This window comes from Oreochromis niloticus, linkage group LG13 (assembly GCF_001858045.2).
Source record: "Oreochromis niloticus isolate F11D_XX linkage group LG13, O_niloticus_UMD_NMBU, whole genome shotgun sequence".
In the NCBI taxonomy this organism is placed as follows: domain Eukaryota; kingdom Metazoa; phylum Chordata; class Actinopteri; order Cichliformes; family Cichlidae; genus Oreochromis; species Oreochromis niloticus.
Window position 1 is genome coordinate 270,805 of NC_031978.2, and position 15,968 is coordinate 286,772.

At 39.1% G+C, this 15,968-nt stretch overlaps 1 protein-coding gene and 1 long non-coding RNA gene across 2 annotated transcripts; both read right to left on the minus strand.

Moving 5' to 3' along the window:
• Positions 1 to 476: 476 nt before the first annotated feature.
• LOC112842047 (uncharacterized) lies at positions 477 to 1,547 on the minus strand. The gene is made up of 3 exons (XM_025897803.1): positions 1,395 to 1,547; positions 1,111 to 1,304; positions 477 to 988 (listed from the first exon to the last, which is right to left on the minus strand). Exons 1-3 carry the CDS (start codon positions 1,479 to 1,481, stop codon positions 478 to 480), a joined length of 792 nt encoding a protein of 263 aa, XP_025753588.1. The 5' UTR covers positions 1,482 to 1,547; the 3' UTR covers position 477.
• Positions 1,548 to 10,926: 9,379 nt separating this feature from the next.
• LOC102080734 (uncharacterized) lies at positions 10,927 to 15,433 on the minus strand. The gene is made up of 3 exons (XR_003213631.1): positions 15,134 to 15,433; positions 14,527 to 14,720; positions 10,927 to 14,413 (listed from the first exon to the last, which is right to left on the minus strand). It is a non-coding gene; the product is annotated as an uncharacterized LOC102080734 (long non-coding RNA).
• Between the last annotated feature and the right edge of the window lie 535 nt (positions 15,434 to 15,968).

Sequence of the window (15,968 nt, forward strand, 5' to 3'; positions counted from 1 at the left end):
GCAAACAAAAGGCTAAATGAAAAACTGACTTTTCTTACCCTCCATGTGAAGTTAATAATGGATATAAAATATAAAATTACAAAGTTTTTGTGATATAATCATATTTGCATCCACAATCAAATCCTGCAAATATCATGAAGGTAAACGAAAGCTGTCAAGAAAATAAATATGTGACTTTTGAGGAGAGAAATTGTTTAATAGAAAAAAGAGCCAAATTTAAAAAGAAACATAACATAATGCATATTGTATATAAAAAATAGAGTATTGCAGATAAAAACAATGTGGATACGTAGTATGAAACACTATTAACAAAAGCAGAGCTTCCACTGAGAGAACAACCACTGAAAACCTAGACCTGAATTTCATTTCATGGTTTATTAAAGGATGGTTTTTGTTTGTTTCTTCATCATTTCTAATCTCTCCCAATGTTTCCTGCACGTTTCTCTCTCCTTTCTCTCCTTTCTCTCTGTCAGATTATCACACTGGCGTTGTCACTGTTGGTGTCACACTGAGATTTCCTACAGTGTTGTCCATACCGCAGCAACACAGACGTGCCAGCAATCTATCAATGGGCCCTTTACGAATGAAAACAAACAGAACCAAGTCCATAAAAGGACTGAGCAGAAATAAGCTGATAACACTATACGGAAAGTCAGTGCAATATTTAAATATTAAAGTATAACAAACGGCCATGGGAAAGATCATGAGAAAGTGGTTAAGCAGCAACACAACTAAAGTTCCTAAAACTCTTCGTTTTTCGTCTGTGGGCACTGAGGTGGCAGAAGGAAGAGCTCTGAGGGTCCAAGCAAAACTGAGGATGAACAAAGGTGAGAGGTTGAAGACCAAAATAGTGATGAGAAAATGCTGGTTCAAAACTATGCAAAGAGATGCAGTGATAACACAAAGGATCCAGACCAGAACAGAGACCAGCAAAGAACCTTTAGTTTGTCTGATGCAGTTCAGCTGTGGGCAGGTGATGAGGAAACACCTGAAACACAAAACAGACAGACATGCATTCATATCACAGGGAACATTTCTCTCTTTAAGGACTCTTTAGAGTATAATAGAATGTTCAGAGACATGTAAATACACAAAGACACAGACAGATACCTTTCAGCAGCAATGCACATCTTGAACTCAAGATTAGCCATCACACCAAAGAGGTAAATACTATCAAAAATAATACCAGTAGTGTAATATTCATGGAACATTATTGACTTCCAAAAGATCATTACACCGAACTGGATTAGATTGGAGAGTAAGAGATTTGTGTAGTAGGTGACCAGAACCTGCTCCCTTTGTACCTGTAGAAAAAATTAATTATAGTCACATTAACGCAATGAAACATAGAGTGAGGCACAGAAAGAAAGCAATCCCAATAATTTCTTACATACCACAAAACAAAGCCAAAGGATGAGCAATATAGTCAGAAGAGGGCAGACAGTAATGTCCATCCCCTTCACCACATAGGAGCTCTCCATCTTTATCTAACTTTGTGTGTGGAGGAGTTGCTGTAAAAGAAATATCTGTTCTTTTCTTCAGAAAATAACCTGTTAAATGGAATAGCATGCTGTGAAAAGTTGGAAGGTTAAAAATGTTCTTTTGTAGCCATTAAATTCTGGACAGAAACATTGGAAAAGATGCAAAGTCGATATGCTTAACTGATAAAAACAAAAATAAGTGACAAAAATATAATGGTCCTTCAAAACTTGTTTACTCAAATTAAAATATACTGGCTCATGCGACGTCAGACCTCAATTTTACACCTATTTAAATTCACTGTCCAAATATACTTCAGTAGTACTTTCACAAAAATATCATATATTATCCAAGTAATTTTTTTCTGTAATGTGACTTTAATACTTAACAATGTAACATGAACATTTTATCCATTAGGTGCTAAAAAGTATAAACTTTTGTGTCTCAGTTATGTTCTAATGTTCTTGGAGGCAGGACTGAATCTACTAGCTAGGCTAGGTAAACCTATTCCACTGGTAATTGAATATAGACAATTATATATTGGAGTTACCACTATATAAAAAACCTCTTTGTGGTAACATTATAAAAACAGAATATAAGGTTTGCATCTACTTACTTGCTTCAGGGCCACCTTCAGCTCAGCTAGTTGGTAAAATGAGACTATAAAGATTCAATTCACTGCCTTAATTTTTAGAGTGAATCAGAACAAGGAAATTGCCAGGGGTGTATTATATGCTCCACCCCATTGCCCCCCCCCCCCCCCCCCCCCCCCCAACACACACACACACACTCTTTGGAGAGTACACTCAGTTAATCTGTTACGCAGTGCCTAGTTTGAAGTTCTACTGAATTCTAATTTTAAATATAATAATTCCACTTAATGTGTCAAATAAACAACACCGCTGAGCAGGCTCCCTTTCTCCCAACAAAATGGGAAACGAGACATGAATATGAGGACTTACTCAAACAACTAACTTACCATTAAGTTTTTTTAAAAAAATAATTGAAATACCCTGCATAGCTGCCAACAGGTGGGCATGAATGTATACATTTAAACACAGTTCATTCAACTTCAGCATGAATTCATGAATATACACAGACCTAGATTCATTTCTTTTGCTCTTTGAATTATCCATGTAGTGCAGGTGTTTCAGTGTGAGGAGGTAAATGACAGACAGGAAGTTGGTTTTGTAACGGTCCCGGGTCAGTGACCCAATGTTTTGTGTTTTTGTTCTGTTTTTGCTCTTTGAGGACATTAATGCCCTCACCCACTGCATCACGGACTGCATCAACTTCTGTTGAGAACACTGTGCCTACCAAGAAGGTACAGTGTTTCTCAAACAATAAACTGTGGGTGACCCCAGAAGTGAAGGCTGTACTAAATGAGAAAAAGAGGGCTTTCAGGTCTAGAGACAAGGATGAACTGAAGAAAGTGCAAAAGGATCTTAAAAAGAAGGGCTCAGAAGGGCTCTTATTGCCAAATGCAGGTTTACAACATTAGGAAATTGCTGTGGTACTTATTGCAAAACATACTGTAGGAAAAACTATTAAATAAACATAAAAATAAATATTAAAAGTGCCAAGCAGATATATATATATACATGTATGCAGGTGATGATCAGTGCAAAAATGGAACAGATGCAGAGAACACAGTATAGGGTGATGTGTTTGTGGTGGAAACAGTCTTATGGTTATTTTTCATGAGTCCAACAGCAAAGGGGAAGAAACTGTTCTTATGGCGAGAGGTTCTGGTTCGTATGGTCCTGTAAATTCAGACACGCAAGCTTGTGCTGAAAAGAATGATACCAAACAAGTAAATAGTTTTTAAAGGTGAAATGTAGAGCTTAAATCAAAAGTAGTTAAAAATGGCTAGTTATACCCTGGACCCCATGGATAACATTTCTTTTTTAAAGTAACGCAATAGTTACTTTTCAAGTAATTAATTACTTTTACAATCTTGTAACTCAGTTACTAACTCAGTTACTTTTTTGAAGAACTAACTAGTAACTATAATTAATTACTTTATCAAAGTAACTTGCCCAACACTGATCATGACGTGGTCAGAAAGTTCAAGTGCAGCGCAGGGAACTGCGCGATAGGCGCCACTAATTGTGCTGTAAAAGTGGTCCAATGTCCTCCTCTATATTTGGGAAGTTCCTGGCTCAGATTGGCTTTGTTAAAGTCCCCAAGAGCAATAATGAGAGAGACAAGTCAATGTTGGGCAGGTTACTTTGAAAAAGTAATTAATTATAGTTAATAGTTACTTCTTCAAAAAAGTAACTGAGTTAGTAACTGAGTTACTAACGAACCAATGGCAGCTATATGTACTAATAATATAATTTCTTCTTATTTTAAACTCCATAGGGGCACTATACAAGGTTTCCCCCATCTCCACTTTTGTTTGTCATCGCTATAGAGCCCTTAGCATCAGCCATACAGCAAGAGACCAGTATCACGATCTATTGCTTTTTATGACTGACTTCACCCTTGAAGTCAGTCATAAAGACCTTGAAACTACTAAGCACTCTGCAAAGGTCTGGCTGCAAAATAAATCCTCAGAAAAATGAATTCATCCCAATCAATGCAACTTCAAAAATATCCCATCTAATCTAATACCATTCCAAATAAAGAATAAGTTTAAATACCTCGAAATCTGGTGGCTGTGGCTACAATGTAGCTTGCCTTCACCAGTGAGTGAATGTGTGTGTGAATGGGTGGATGACTGGTTGTGTAAAGCGCTTTGGGGTCATTAGGGACTAGAAAAGCGCTGTACAAATACAGGCCAGGCCATCTTCAGCTGTTACAAAGATCTTTATAAAGCAAACTACCTGCCAATGTTGGAGAGTCTGAAAAAGGACATCCATTGCTGAAACCTATTATCTCTTTCCCTCTGTGGGAGAATTAGCATAATTCAAATGAACCTGTTGCCAAGGCTCCTTTACCTATTCCAAAACCTCCCTATATTTCTGACCAAACGTTTCTTCAGCTCTTTAGACAAGTTTATATAAGCAACAAATTTGCCTCTTTCAAGCAGCTGGTAAACAGGTTTTCCATACCCAAATCATTTTTTTTTTATATTTACAACTAGAAAATGTTATATCCTCACATACAGATTGCTTCCCAGGGTCATTTAGCCTTAACAAACCCAGCAAAACTGGCGTAAAGGAGGACTCCTGTCTGAATAACCTTCAATATTTTCATGTAACAGAAAACCTAAGTGCTGATATCATGCATGATATACTTGATGGTGTAGCCCCTTTACAGGTTAAATTAATGCATCGTCATTTCATTTATGAGGAGAAGCTGATGACTTTGGAACAGCTAAATGAGAGAATTTCCAGTTTTCAATATGGATATGGAGACGTTAAAACATGGCAAGTGTTATAATGAACTTAAGAACCAGCGAGAGTGCGTTAAAACAGACAGCATCTCAAATGTGGTGCCTTTTACTGGCCTTGCCTTCTTTGTTGGGAGATTGTGTAGACTGAAAAAGTCAACATTGACATTTATTGATTTTGCAGAGGCAGATATGCAGTATCATCTTTGCACCAGTTGTTATAAGAACTGATAATAGAGCACGATACTCTTTTGAAACAGCTGTATGCCACAAATCTTATTCCAAAACATCATTTTATGATACATTATCCAAGGATGATGGTTTTGTTTGGACCTCTGACTGAAAGAGGTGTCATGCACCTCTTTGGTGCATGCAATTTGAAGCCAAGCACAATCCATTTAAAAGACTAGTACATTCAACTTGTAACTTCAAAACTGTGTCAAAAACATTGGCTTTTAAACATCAGGTTCAACACATGTATCACTATAAGCACAGTGATAATCTAGCTAAGAAAATGGATGTGTTCAATGCCTATCTAGTTAGTGTGGATCATTGAAAAAGCAGATGTCTTGTTGGACAACTTGAGGTTAACCCTTAAACAAGAACTTTATCTGACTAGTACTATTTTTGTGTCCAACAGTATTGATGTGTACGGCCAGACTTATAGAACTGGTTCTGTTTTGGCACTAAGAAGAGACTTTAGAGAAGAGCCTTTTTTGGTGAAGTCATTCATATCTTGCCACAGTCACTTAATGAGTCTGTCTTCATGTTTGTGAGGATTCAGAGAGTCAACACTGACTAGCAGTGGAAAGCTCAAACAAATATGAACTGATTACATTGGCTGAAATTTCAGATTTTCAGCCTTTACATATAATGACAAGCTTTGATACTAATAACCTTTATTTAAACCCAAGGTACAAATTTGTATAACTTTGATGCTAAATTTTGCCAAAATGTAAATGTTTTTCAATTTTAACACATCCCTTCTAAGACTGTGCTGTCCCACAGGGGAAGCATCTGAACAAACCTTTTTGGCCTTTTGTACTCTGTTAGCTAGTAGACTTGGGCTACGTCCACACTAGCCCGGATAAATCTGAAAATGGCGTACACGTCTGAAGACGCTCTGTGTCCACACTATCGTTTTCAGTCGTTTTCAAAGAGTTGTGCGTCTACATTGAAATGGCCGAAAACGCTTACGTTCCAGTACTGCGCATGCGTGAAATGCAAGACGATTCAACCTGCCTCATTTCTGTGTGCTGCGTATTTACTTTCCGGCTCTTAGGAACATTGCGGCCAAATGTTGAGGAAAAGCTTTTTTAAATGGACTAACAATGAGGTGGCGTTGTTGCTGCGATTAACACAAAAGTACAAAGTTGCAAAAGCGAGTGAGAATTAAAGAATTTGAAGTAAAGCTATCTGGAGCATGTACAGATTGATATTAATCTTTAATAGCGCTGTCAAAATCGAGAGCAAACAAAACTGCCATCCGCTATCTTAGTTTAATTGGTCACATGAGTGCATCACATGACCAACATGCGTCATCGTTTTCGAAAAGGCTCGGGCAATGCAAAAACGGCGTTTCAGATGTATCTGCTTTGGAGAGCGTTTTCAAAACGCTCTGTTTTCCTTGACTGATAACGCCATCTCAGTGTTGACGGAAGGCCAAAACGGACACTAATAAGCCACTAATAAGTTTTCATTTGAAAACTTATTAGTGTGGACATGGCCTTGTGCTGTTACATTGGAGGCTCCTCGCCTCCTTCATGGTCACAATGAATCACAGAAGTTATGCAGTATCTTAAAGTGGAAAAGGTGAGCTGCTCCCTCAAAGGATCTATGTCCAGCTTCTACACTACCTGGCAACCATTTTTGACTTTTATTGACAAATGGAAAGATGGACAATAGCTGCCTGTACAATTGTGTGCATGTATACGTCTATAAATGTCTAATTTTTTGTCACCCTGCCTAATTTGACCCCCCTCTTTTCTCCCTTTAACTCTGGCAGATGGGAGGGTGGGGTTTATAAGCAGCATGCTCTCACTGTCGTCTCTCCCTAGATTGCCTGAGAATTTCTGTCTGCTCGTTCCCATGCTTAAAATTGTGTGTTGTTTTCTTACTTTAAATAAACCTTTTCACTGTGACTGGTGTGTGTCTGGGTGGTCTGCTTCTTGGCTCCATTTCTTGTTACATATGACACATCATTTTTCCTCAGTCCCTTGTCATGTTTTCCAAAATTCCCGTGCCCTCTGATTCCCTTTCCCCTCCAAGTTTTCAATTCTGGCTCCAGTCCAGAGGAGACTGTGCGAATCAGACCTTTATGGTCAAATAGCTGCTGAGAAACCAGAAGGGATTGTTTGGGACAAGAAACACAAGGAATTGACATTAGACCAGTGGAAATCTGTGCGTTCGTCTGATGAGTCCAAATTTGATATCTTTAGTTCCACCCACTGTGCAACACAGAAAAGCTGAAGGGATGGTCTCTACATGCATGGTTAATATCAAAAATGTAATGCTGTTCTTTGAGATTCTAACATAAGACTGAGTGTAATGGATCTAAAACTGTTTAAATCTTCAGAGCAGTCTATAGCCTGGTATCATGGAAACTTTAAAAACAGCAGCAGAAGGTTTCAGTGGTTTAGTGTAATTTTTTTCTTTTCATTTAATAATAGAGTCCATTATATTATATCTACAGGACTGAATATATATATTATATTCAGGTCCTGTAGAAAGCTATATATTTAAAAATATATGATCCTCTCTGGTTACTCTGGTATGAATAACTCTGAATTACTTTATGGTAAATAACACTATCTGCAAAAACCTGAAAGAATTCCAGATCACAAGTTTGAAGTTCAACATACAAGTGACGACCTTTGACCTCCATCGGGTTTTATTTAATTGTGTCAGACAAAATCAAACGTGCTCTTCATGCAGCTGAGTACATCAAGTGTTTAAAACAGAAGCTGTGCAGGTCTGAGATCAGCAGCTCTGTGAAACACCAAACTGAGGTCCTGTTAATGCTGATATCTAGTGACACAGTTACAGGGGTGATTAATCCTTTTGTTTTTTTGTCTTTAACTTTATCAATAAAACAGCTGCAGCTTTCACTGACAGCACATGTAGTACTTTAACCTTTGTACAGTTTTCATCAGTTAATTTTGCAGCATATTGGATGATCTGTCTGCTGTCACTGGGTGGTGCTGAGGTCTGTAATCACAAAGAGAACAAAATCATCACAAACTCTAATATAAAGTTAATTTCTCAAATCTGAAATAAAGCTGATCCTTCTGTCCTCACACACCCAGGATCTGAAGTTCTTCTCTTACATTTTTTCATTTCTACAGTTTAATCCATAGTTACTGATTAATGAGGAGTTACTGAAGTACAAGTTGTTGGGTTTTTTTTTTTAATTTGGTGTTGCTGTCTTTACAGATGTGGCAAGAGACTTAAAACCTGCTCCTGTTTGTCCATACTTAATAATCAGCTCTGAACAGGAGCTGAAGCCTGTTGCTTTTGCAGTATAATACTCATAATTAAAGTACAGTAATGGTAATTAGTGACTGAGCAGCCCGGGGCGTTTCTTTTGATTTCTTTAGTCAGGGTAAATCCATTCACCTGCACGGATTGAGCACAGTCGAGTGCTCATCTTAGCTAGCTAGGTCACAGGACCTAGCTAGCTAAGGATGGTAGTTACGGATTAGCTTACGAACACGTTTAGCTTACCGAAAAAGTGCAGCGGAGCCTCGGGTCCTTCTGTCGGGGTAGTCCAGTTTACTGAAGAACTATGGCGTTATTTTTGTGCAACTATTCTAAGCGCACGTAAAAACATTTTGAGCGCACGTTAAAAAAAATGCAAGTACAAGTGTAGCATTTTGAGGAGAAATTTATTTTGAGCAAAGAAAAGCTAAATTTAAGCGAATAAAATTCATTGCTGCGTGCAAAAAATGTATTTCAGTGTTTGCGCTTATCCACATACACACACAATATGGCTACGTTCACACTGTGGGCGAAAGCGCATCAAATCCGATTTTTTTGACCCTATGCGACCCGTATCCGATCATGGTATGACAGTGTGAACGGCGCAAATCCGATATTTTCAAATCCGATCTGGGTCACTTTCGTATGTGGTACTGAATCCGATACATATCCAATGTTTTAGAAAGCGACTGCTGTGTGAACGGTCATGTCGCATTAAATCCGTCTTTTACGTCACTGACACAAGACAGACGCCAATTATCAGCGCCGGAGAAGCGCTCGAGAAGACATCGCGAACGCTTCCTGGCCATCCAGTGAAACTGTTGGGAAGACAACGTTGGAGAAACGTGAACATTTTATTTTTACTGTATTTTCTGCAGATTCTGACAGAAATCTGCAGCTATCCTTTGAAGCACCGCTCCTCTAAAACAGCAATAAGGATCATTATTAGGTTATTTACGTTATTATATAAATAACAAAATAACTTAAAGCAAAAAATTGGGAAACGTGAAGTCCGAAGTCTTTATATTAAGGGCCATCAGTCAAACAATACTGTTTGGTCTGGGTCTAAACAGAGCCGGTTGTGTGTGACATCTTCTTTTGCGCATGCGGGCCGCTTTGAGCGTTCACACTAGAGCGTGTTTGCTGTCACATTTTATTTGTAGTGTGAACAAGCAGACAAAAAAATCGGATTTGATCAAAAAATCGGAATTGAGCATTAAGACCTGCAGTGTGAACGTAGCCTAACAGCCCCTCTCGCTCGTTTTTGCATTTGCTCTTGCTCAGGTCTCTGCGGACCTGCTCGCAATGTATTGCTCACGCTCTCAACATCTCTGCCCCTGCGCATTCAACTCTTTCTGTACAGCATTATATTTGTGCCACAAAACCAACCAATCACAGACTTGGATACAAAAATTCTGATTGGCTGTTTTGGTATCCAAACTTGTGTCCAAACTTTTCACTGGTAGAGTATATTGTTTTCAAACAGTTTAAATAGAATAGAATAGAATAGAATAGAAGGGTTATTCTATAATTAGCTATTCCATTATCAGAAAGGAGACCCCCAACAATTAAACTATATGAGTTAGCACTAGTGATGGGATTTCCAGCTCTTTTTGGAGAACTGGCTCTTTCGGCTCGGCTCTTCAGGTTGTTTTGTTGCTTTAATTAATTTATTATCACCAACAACATAAAATTATGCACAAAAGAAATTACTAATGTAAAAAAAAACGTGGATTTATTTATATGTTTACATATAAATATATACGGTGGCCCCTTGAGACAAAGCACGCACAAACTCCAAAACACATTTCGAGCGTTAACTGAACTTCCAAAACAGAGCTACCTAGATCACTTAAATTACACAATTGAAAGCATATGTGTATTGTTTGTGTATTTATACACAAGCATTCATATATATTCAAATAATTTAAAAAAATTTCATTTACCTGTTACTACCACACACCAAATCCGGTCGTTGGTACTTCCTGGTTTGTGTAGCCACTAGGTAACAAAAGCTCAACACTGCCCCCTAGCATCCTGGAGCTAGGAACAGTTTGGAACAGTTTGGGGATGACCCCTTCCTGTTCCAACATGACTGCGCAACAGTGTACAAAGCCAGGTCCATAAAGACATGGATGAGCAAGATTGATGTGGAAGATCTTGACTAGCCTGCACTCCTAAACCTTGTGGAAAGCCTTCTCAGAATAGTTGAAGCTCTTATACCAGCAAAGGGGGTCAGACAGTGTGAATTAAGAATGGGATGTCAATCATTTCAAGTCGAGTGGCTTTATTGACATTTCAACCATGTGTAGTGGTACAGTTGTTGCGAAATCAGTTTCACCCCGGTTCTTTTATTCCTCAAGGCATCCAGAGACGGCACCGGAACTCAGTAGTTATTTCACAAAACCTTTATTCATCTTTATTCATCTTTGTCCTTTGTCTGTGAAACGCAATTTCGTAGAAGTGACCCCATCATAAAACCCCCATGGTGTGCTGCAAACTCTGTGTCTGTGTGTGTATGCACGAGCACGTGAGCGCCTGTGTGTGCGCGTACCCACGTGTCTATGTGAGTGCACGTGAGTGACTGTATGCGCGTACCTGTGTGTATGTGTGTGCACGTGAGTGAGTGTGCATGTGGGTGTGGGTGCGTAACAGTTAAAGCACTGTGTGTGTGTCTGTGTACGTGACTTCCTGCCGGTCATAAAAGTAATCTCCTCACCCAAGCTAAACCAAATTCCTTTAGACCACATATAAAACAGAGTTAACAAACTACAAATATTGAGACCCCCACTCTGCATCCACTGGGTCATTGGCCTCTTGTTGTTTTACATTTACAGATCAGCATGTGGAGAGTCTCCTGCAAACCTACTTCCAAGTTATGGCAATTATGAGTTTTTATTAAAGGTACAAGCATCAACATCAGCAACCCCCCAACTGTAGCTTCCTGTCTCCTTTTATGACACCACACCATAAATTCCTTTCTCTCTAAACAATTACACGCACTCTCAGGCCTACAGCTAAACCAAACTGAAACACACAGACAAATCCTTTCCTATTCATCTGATCTAAACAAATTTAACACATCATATTATAATAATTATTTTCTTGTACTCACACAGTACACAGTGAAATGAGACAACGTTCCTCCAAGACCATGGTGCTACATATGACATAACAGACAAGCAACCCACGACTACATAAAGTTGCAAAAATTGCAAAAAAACAAAACAAAGACAGTGCAACACCAGACACAACAGTGCAATAGAAAAGTGCAACGTAACAGTGAGTTATGCAATATGTGTGTAAAGACAGACGAATATGTAACTTACGATTTATTATCAAGAATGACCAAATTCCCACTAGCCAGTATCCGAAAATCTAGGATCGGCAGGAGCCCAAGGTATAAACATGTCAAGGTTGGCTGAAGGAGAACCCAAATGCTGGACTTTTAGAATGGAGAAAGTGTGTTTATTTACACAAAAAAACAGTGCCAACAGTCCACAGTGTGTGCTTTCCCAATTCCCCGTGCCGTGATTCCTCTCCGTGATGCGTGGTTGTGCTTCGTCCTCCTCGGTGCCTGTGTTCAACTGTGTACTGCTCCCTCCACACGTCTCCATAATCACCTGTATTTCTAGTTTAACGATCCCACGCCGACTGCTGCTCCACTGCGCTCTTAAGTAGAGCCCCTTGATTAGGCAGATCAGCAACAGGTGAGTGATTATCACAGGTGTGGCTGGTTCCAAGGCAGGGACTCTCCAGACCTGGTGGGGCAACAAAACTGACACAACAACCCACAGGGAAGCAAGGAACGAGGAGCAGATCACACCACAACCATAAATGATTAAGAAAGACGAATAAAACTCATAATATTCATTAAACTCAAAAATAACACATGATCCCCGGGTCACAGACCCAGGCCCATGACAAAACATCAATAAGGAGGGACCACACCAGAGTAGACTGTTCACAAATTTGACACACAGCAGCTGCAAACAAATGTAATGAAAGCAATAAAATAAAATACAAAATATTTCCCCCCAAAATAACAAACTAAATAAAAGTGCCTGCATACAGCTTTCTCTTAGTCAAATCTATGAGTGAATAATGCCTGGTAACTGATGGACCGTTGGGGCCCGTTCAGTTTGTTTAACGTTTGTCCTACCACACTCCGATGAAGAAAGAAAGTTCGTAGTCCTGCAGGTATCTGAAGCTTCAATGGGGACGAAGCTTTGGCTTGAATAAAACCTCAGCAAATCCTATTCACTTTTGGGTTGGCTCGCCATCCAGTTAACTGGAACTGTGGAATCGCTGCTCCTCGATGGAGGCTTGCTTCAGACTGGGTCCGTCTGTCGAGTCATCCTTTTACCAGATAACAAAAAAACCTGACCTATAAACAGGTCACAGGTCCATATAGTCACACACACCGTTGTGAAACAGCCACACTTACTTGTAATGAACAATGAGTATCAGTGTAACTTTTTATCTTAATTCAACTAGCTCTGTTGTACAACAAAATATATCACTGCAGCATCATATCCTCTTAAGTGAGCTATAATTTTAATCAACCTGAAGGGTTTTATTTTTATTTTATTTAGGACAGTGCATGTTAATGAACATACATGTAAAAAAAAATTACATGAACGTAAACATACCAGATTATAGCCAAGGGCTAATTTCCATCTGTTGTCCATTAAACATAAAAAACACATTATAAACAACTCAAAGAACATAACTGAAAATACAAGAATCGGCTTACAATTGAAATTAATTGTTACATATAAAATTGATTACGACCCTTTTTGGTTTTGTTTCTTTCCCTTTTTTTCTTAAACGTAATACGGTTGCAATCGCTAGCCATTTCACTCACAGAAACACATTCAATTCTGCAAGCTGAGGTCTAGCTGTTAGCTTAGCTGTTAGCTTAGCTGCGAGCAGACTTTCCATCCCTGCCCTTTTCTCCTTATCAAATTAGGTTTTCCCCACTTTTCTTACTCACCGATGACATGATGAAATTCTGAATGACCCAAAAAGAAAAAACTGCAGTGGAATCGCTTGCAACTCTTAGCAATTCGACTTTGGTAACATTAGTTTCTTGGGCACATCGCTTTGTATGAACAGGAACGAAATGGCAACTACAGAAAGTCATGTGATCAAGGTCAGCATCAAGGGTAGCTGGGTGCTCATTGCTGATTGGCAAAGTAATACGACAACAGATAATCTTATTTGTCTACATCTTCCTTTAAACAAAAAAAGAAAGAAAGAGCTAAATTGTTTACATCATACGCCGAAAAATTACTTTCCACTGCTCTTTTGTTCTAGCTGGGCTACAAATACTTTTGGGATTATATAGTAACTATAATTCCCTCGAAGCAGAGGCAGACGCAAGTGGTTTTCTGTGCCTGGTTTATTTGAAGACTTCTCTCCAAAGCCACTGTGAAAACTATGCAGCATTAACAAAAAAAAACTCAACGTAAGGCACACACGTTTGGCATGCAGCCTGGAGCAGACTGGGATCAAACCACCGACGTTCTGGTTAGTGGCTGACCTGAGCTACAGCCACCCCGTGCAGCTACGTCTGCTGCGGTGCTGTAGCTGCAGTTTTGTAGCTCCAGCGTTGTATCTGCAGCTACCTCTCCTACAGTGTTGTCCATACAGCAACAGCACAGAGATACAAGCAGGTTGTTGATGGGGCCTTTCAGCATGAGAAAAAACAAAATCAAATCCATCGAGGGACTGAGCAGAAATAAATATAGGACAATATCAACAATAATATCTTGGAAACCAAAACCTGTCGTTCTTGGTAAAACCAAATCGAAAGTAATAAAGATCAGGGGAAAGAACGTCAGATGATAATTAATTAACAAGAGAACTAAGGTTCCAACAATTCTTCGTTTTTCTTCAGTGGGCACTGAGGTGGCAGCAGGCAGAGCTTTGAGGGTCCAAACCAAAGTGAGGATGAACAGGAAAGAAGGAAAGAGGGCAAAAAAAATAAGCACAGGGGGTATAATCATAGCAAGAGGTACAGTGATAACAGACAGGGTCCAGACCAGAACAGAGAGCAGCACAGAACCTTTAGTTTGTCTGATGCAGTTCCACTGTGGACGGGTGATGACCAAACACCTGCAACACAAAACAAACAGACATACTGATCACTACAGGAGGACATTTATCTTTAGAGGGACGCTTGAGAATTTGATTTAATGCAATACACACAGAGAAAAACAGACAGGTACCTTTCAGTAGCAATGCACATCTTGAAGTTAACACTAGCAATCACAGCACAGGAAAAAATTAGAGGAGAATACTGAAAAACGCCATGTAGTTCACTGTTTCCTTGGACAATGAAAGGGATCATCATGCTGCACTGGACGAGATTGTAGAATAACAGGTTTGTGTAGTAGGTGATGGGGGCCTGCTCCTTTCGTACCTGCAGAAAATATTAATGCAGCAAGTCACATTGATGCAGTAATAAACATGCCTTTTTGAATTGTTACAGCAAATGAGTTTATTTATCCTGTCTGTGGTGTATCCTGTGAAAAACTGAAATATGTGTAAAAACTGCAAAATGGTCTGACGGAATTAAAAAGAATGAGAGATTGGTGACCAGTGCAGGTTTCACTCCACCTCTCACACTGTGATAGCTGGGATAAGCTTCCACTTCAGAAGCAGAAAAAAATGGACGGATGAATTCAGAACTAAACTTAATGAACTATTAACTCATAAAATGAACTTTTAAAGTGACCAAAGTGAAAAGATCTTATAAAACTAGACTGTTTGTAAAAGTAAATTAGTTCAGCAGGAATGAGACATAGAAAGTATTAAAAGTCTTCATTTACGTACCACAAAACACACCCAACAGCTCACTGCCATGGTCAAAGGAAGGCAGACATAGATGTTTATCAGGAAAATTACATGGATTACATCGAATCTCTCCATCTGTAGCTGACTTTCTGTATGATGGAGCTGCTATAGAAAGATCAACCCACTCTCTTCTCTTGGCCAAAGGACCTGCCTGTGTGCAACAGGAGGTGTTAAAATAGTGAGCAGATCAACATTGTTGTTATTTTGATATGAAATTATAGCTAAAGATATTAGAGAAAAAACAAAGTCTGCTAAAAGAAAAAGAGAGAAAGAGACTCTTCATAAAAGAGTCCTTTATGAAGTGCAGCCTTTCCTTATCGCCAGCAGTCTCGGCCACTACAGAGCACTGGCGGACTCGTTTCTTGCCATATAAAACTGCAAGGGCGTCAGAGAGCGCCGTCTGCATCGCTGTGGCTTAACCGCAACAGCGACTTAACATCTAGCACTTCCCAAACACACACACACACCTCTTTCAGATGAACACACTCGTCCACACTCAGCACAGCCACAGTGTGTCTGACACACTCTGCTACCTGTGATTGCTAAATGGAGATCTGCAGCAGCTGATGGAAGTTTGCTGCTTTAATTTTTGCTTTTAAGTATAATATCTAACTTTAGCTCATGCTTTTGTAATTGTTTGAGTTTTTTATATTTCTGTTTCAGAGCACTAGCTTTATATTTGTGCTGGATTTGTTATATTACTATGTTTAAATAAACTGTAGTCAAAGGGAAGAAACAGCTGTGACAAACCTGATGGAACCAAGCACAAAACACTTGTGGCTGAAACACCAGTGAGTATTATCTGTACAAACTT

Excerpts from the sequence above, each read along its gene's own strand:
- LOC112842047 (XM_025897803.1), bottom strand. The coding sequence starts at position 1,481 with ATGGAGAGCTCCTATGTGGTGAAGGGGATGGACATTACTGTCTGCCCT. Across the intron at positions 1,305-1,394 it reads TCCTTTGGCTTTGTTTTGTG|GTACAAAGGGAGCAGGTTCT; the intron begins GTATGTAAGAAA and ends TTTTTTCTACAG. Across the intron at positions 989-1,110 it reads ATGTGCATTGCTGCTGAAAG|GTGTTTCCTCATCACCTGCC; the intron begins GTATCTGTCTGT and ends TTTGTGTTTCAG.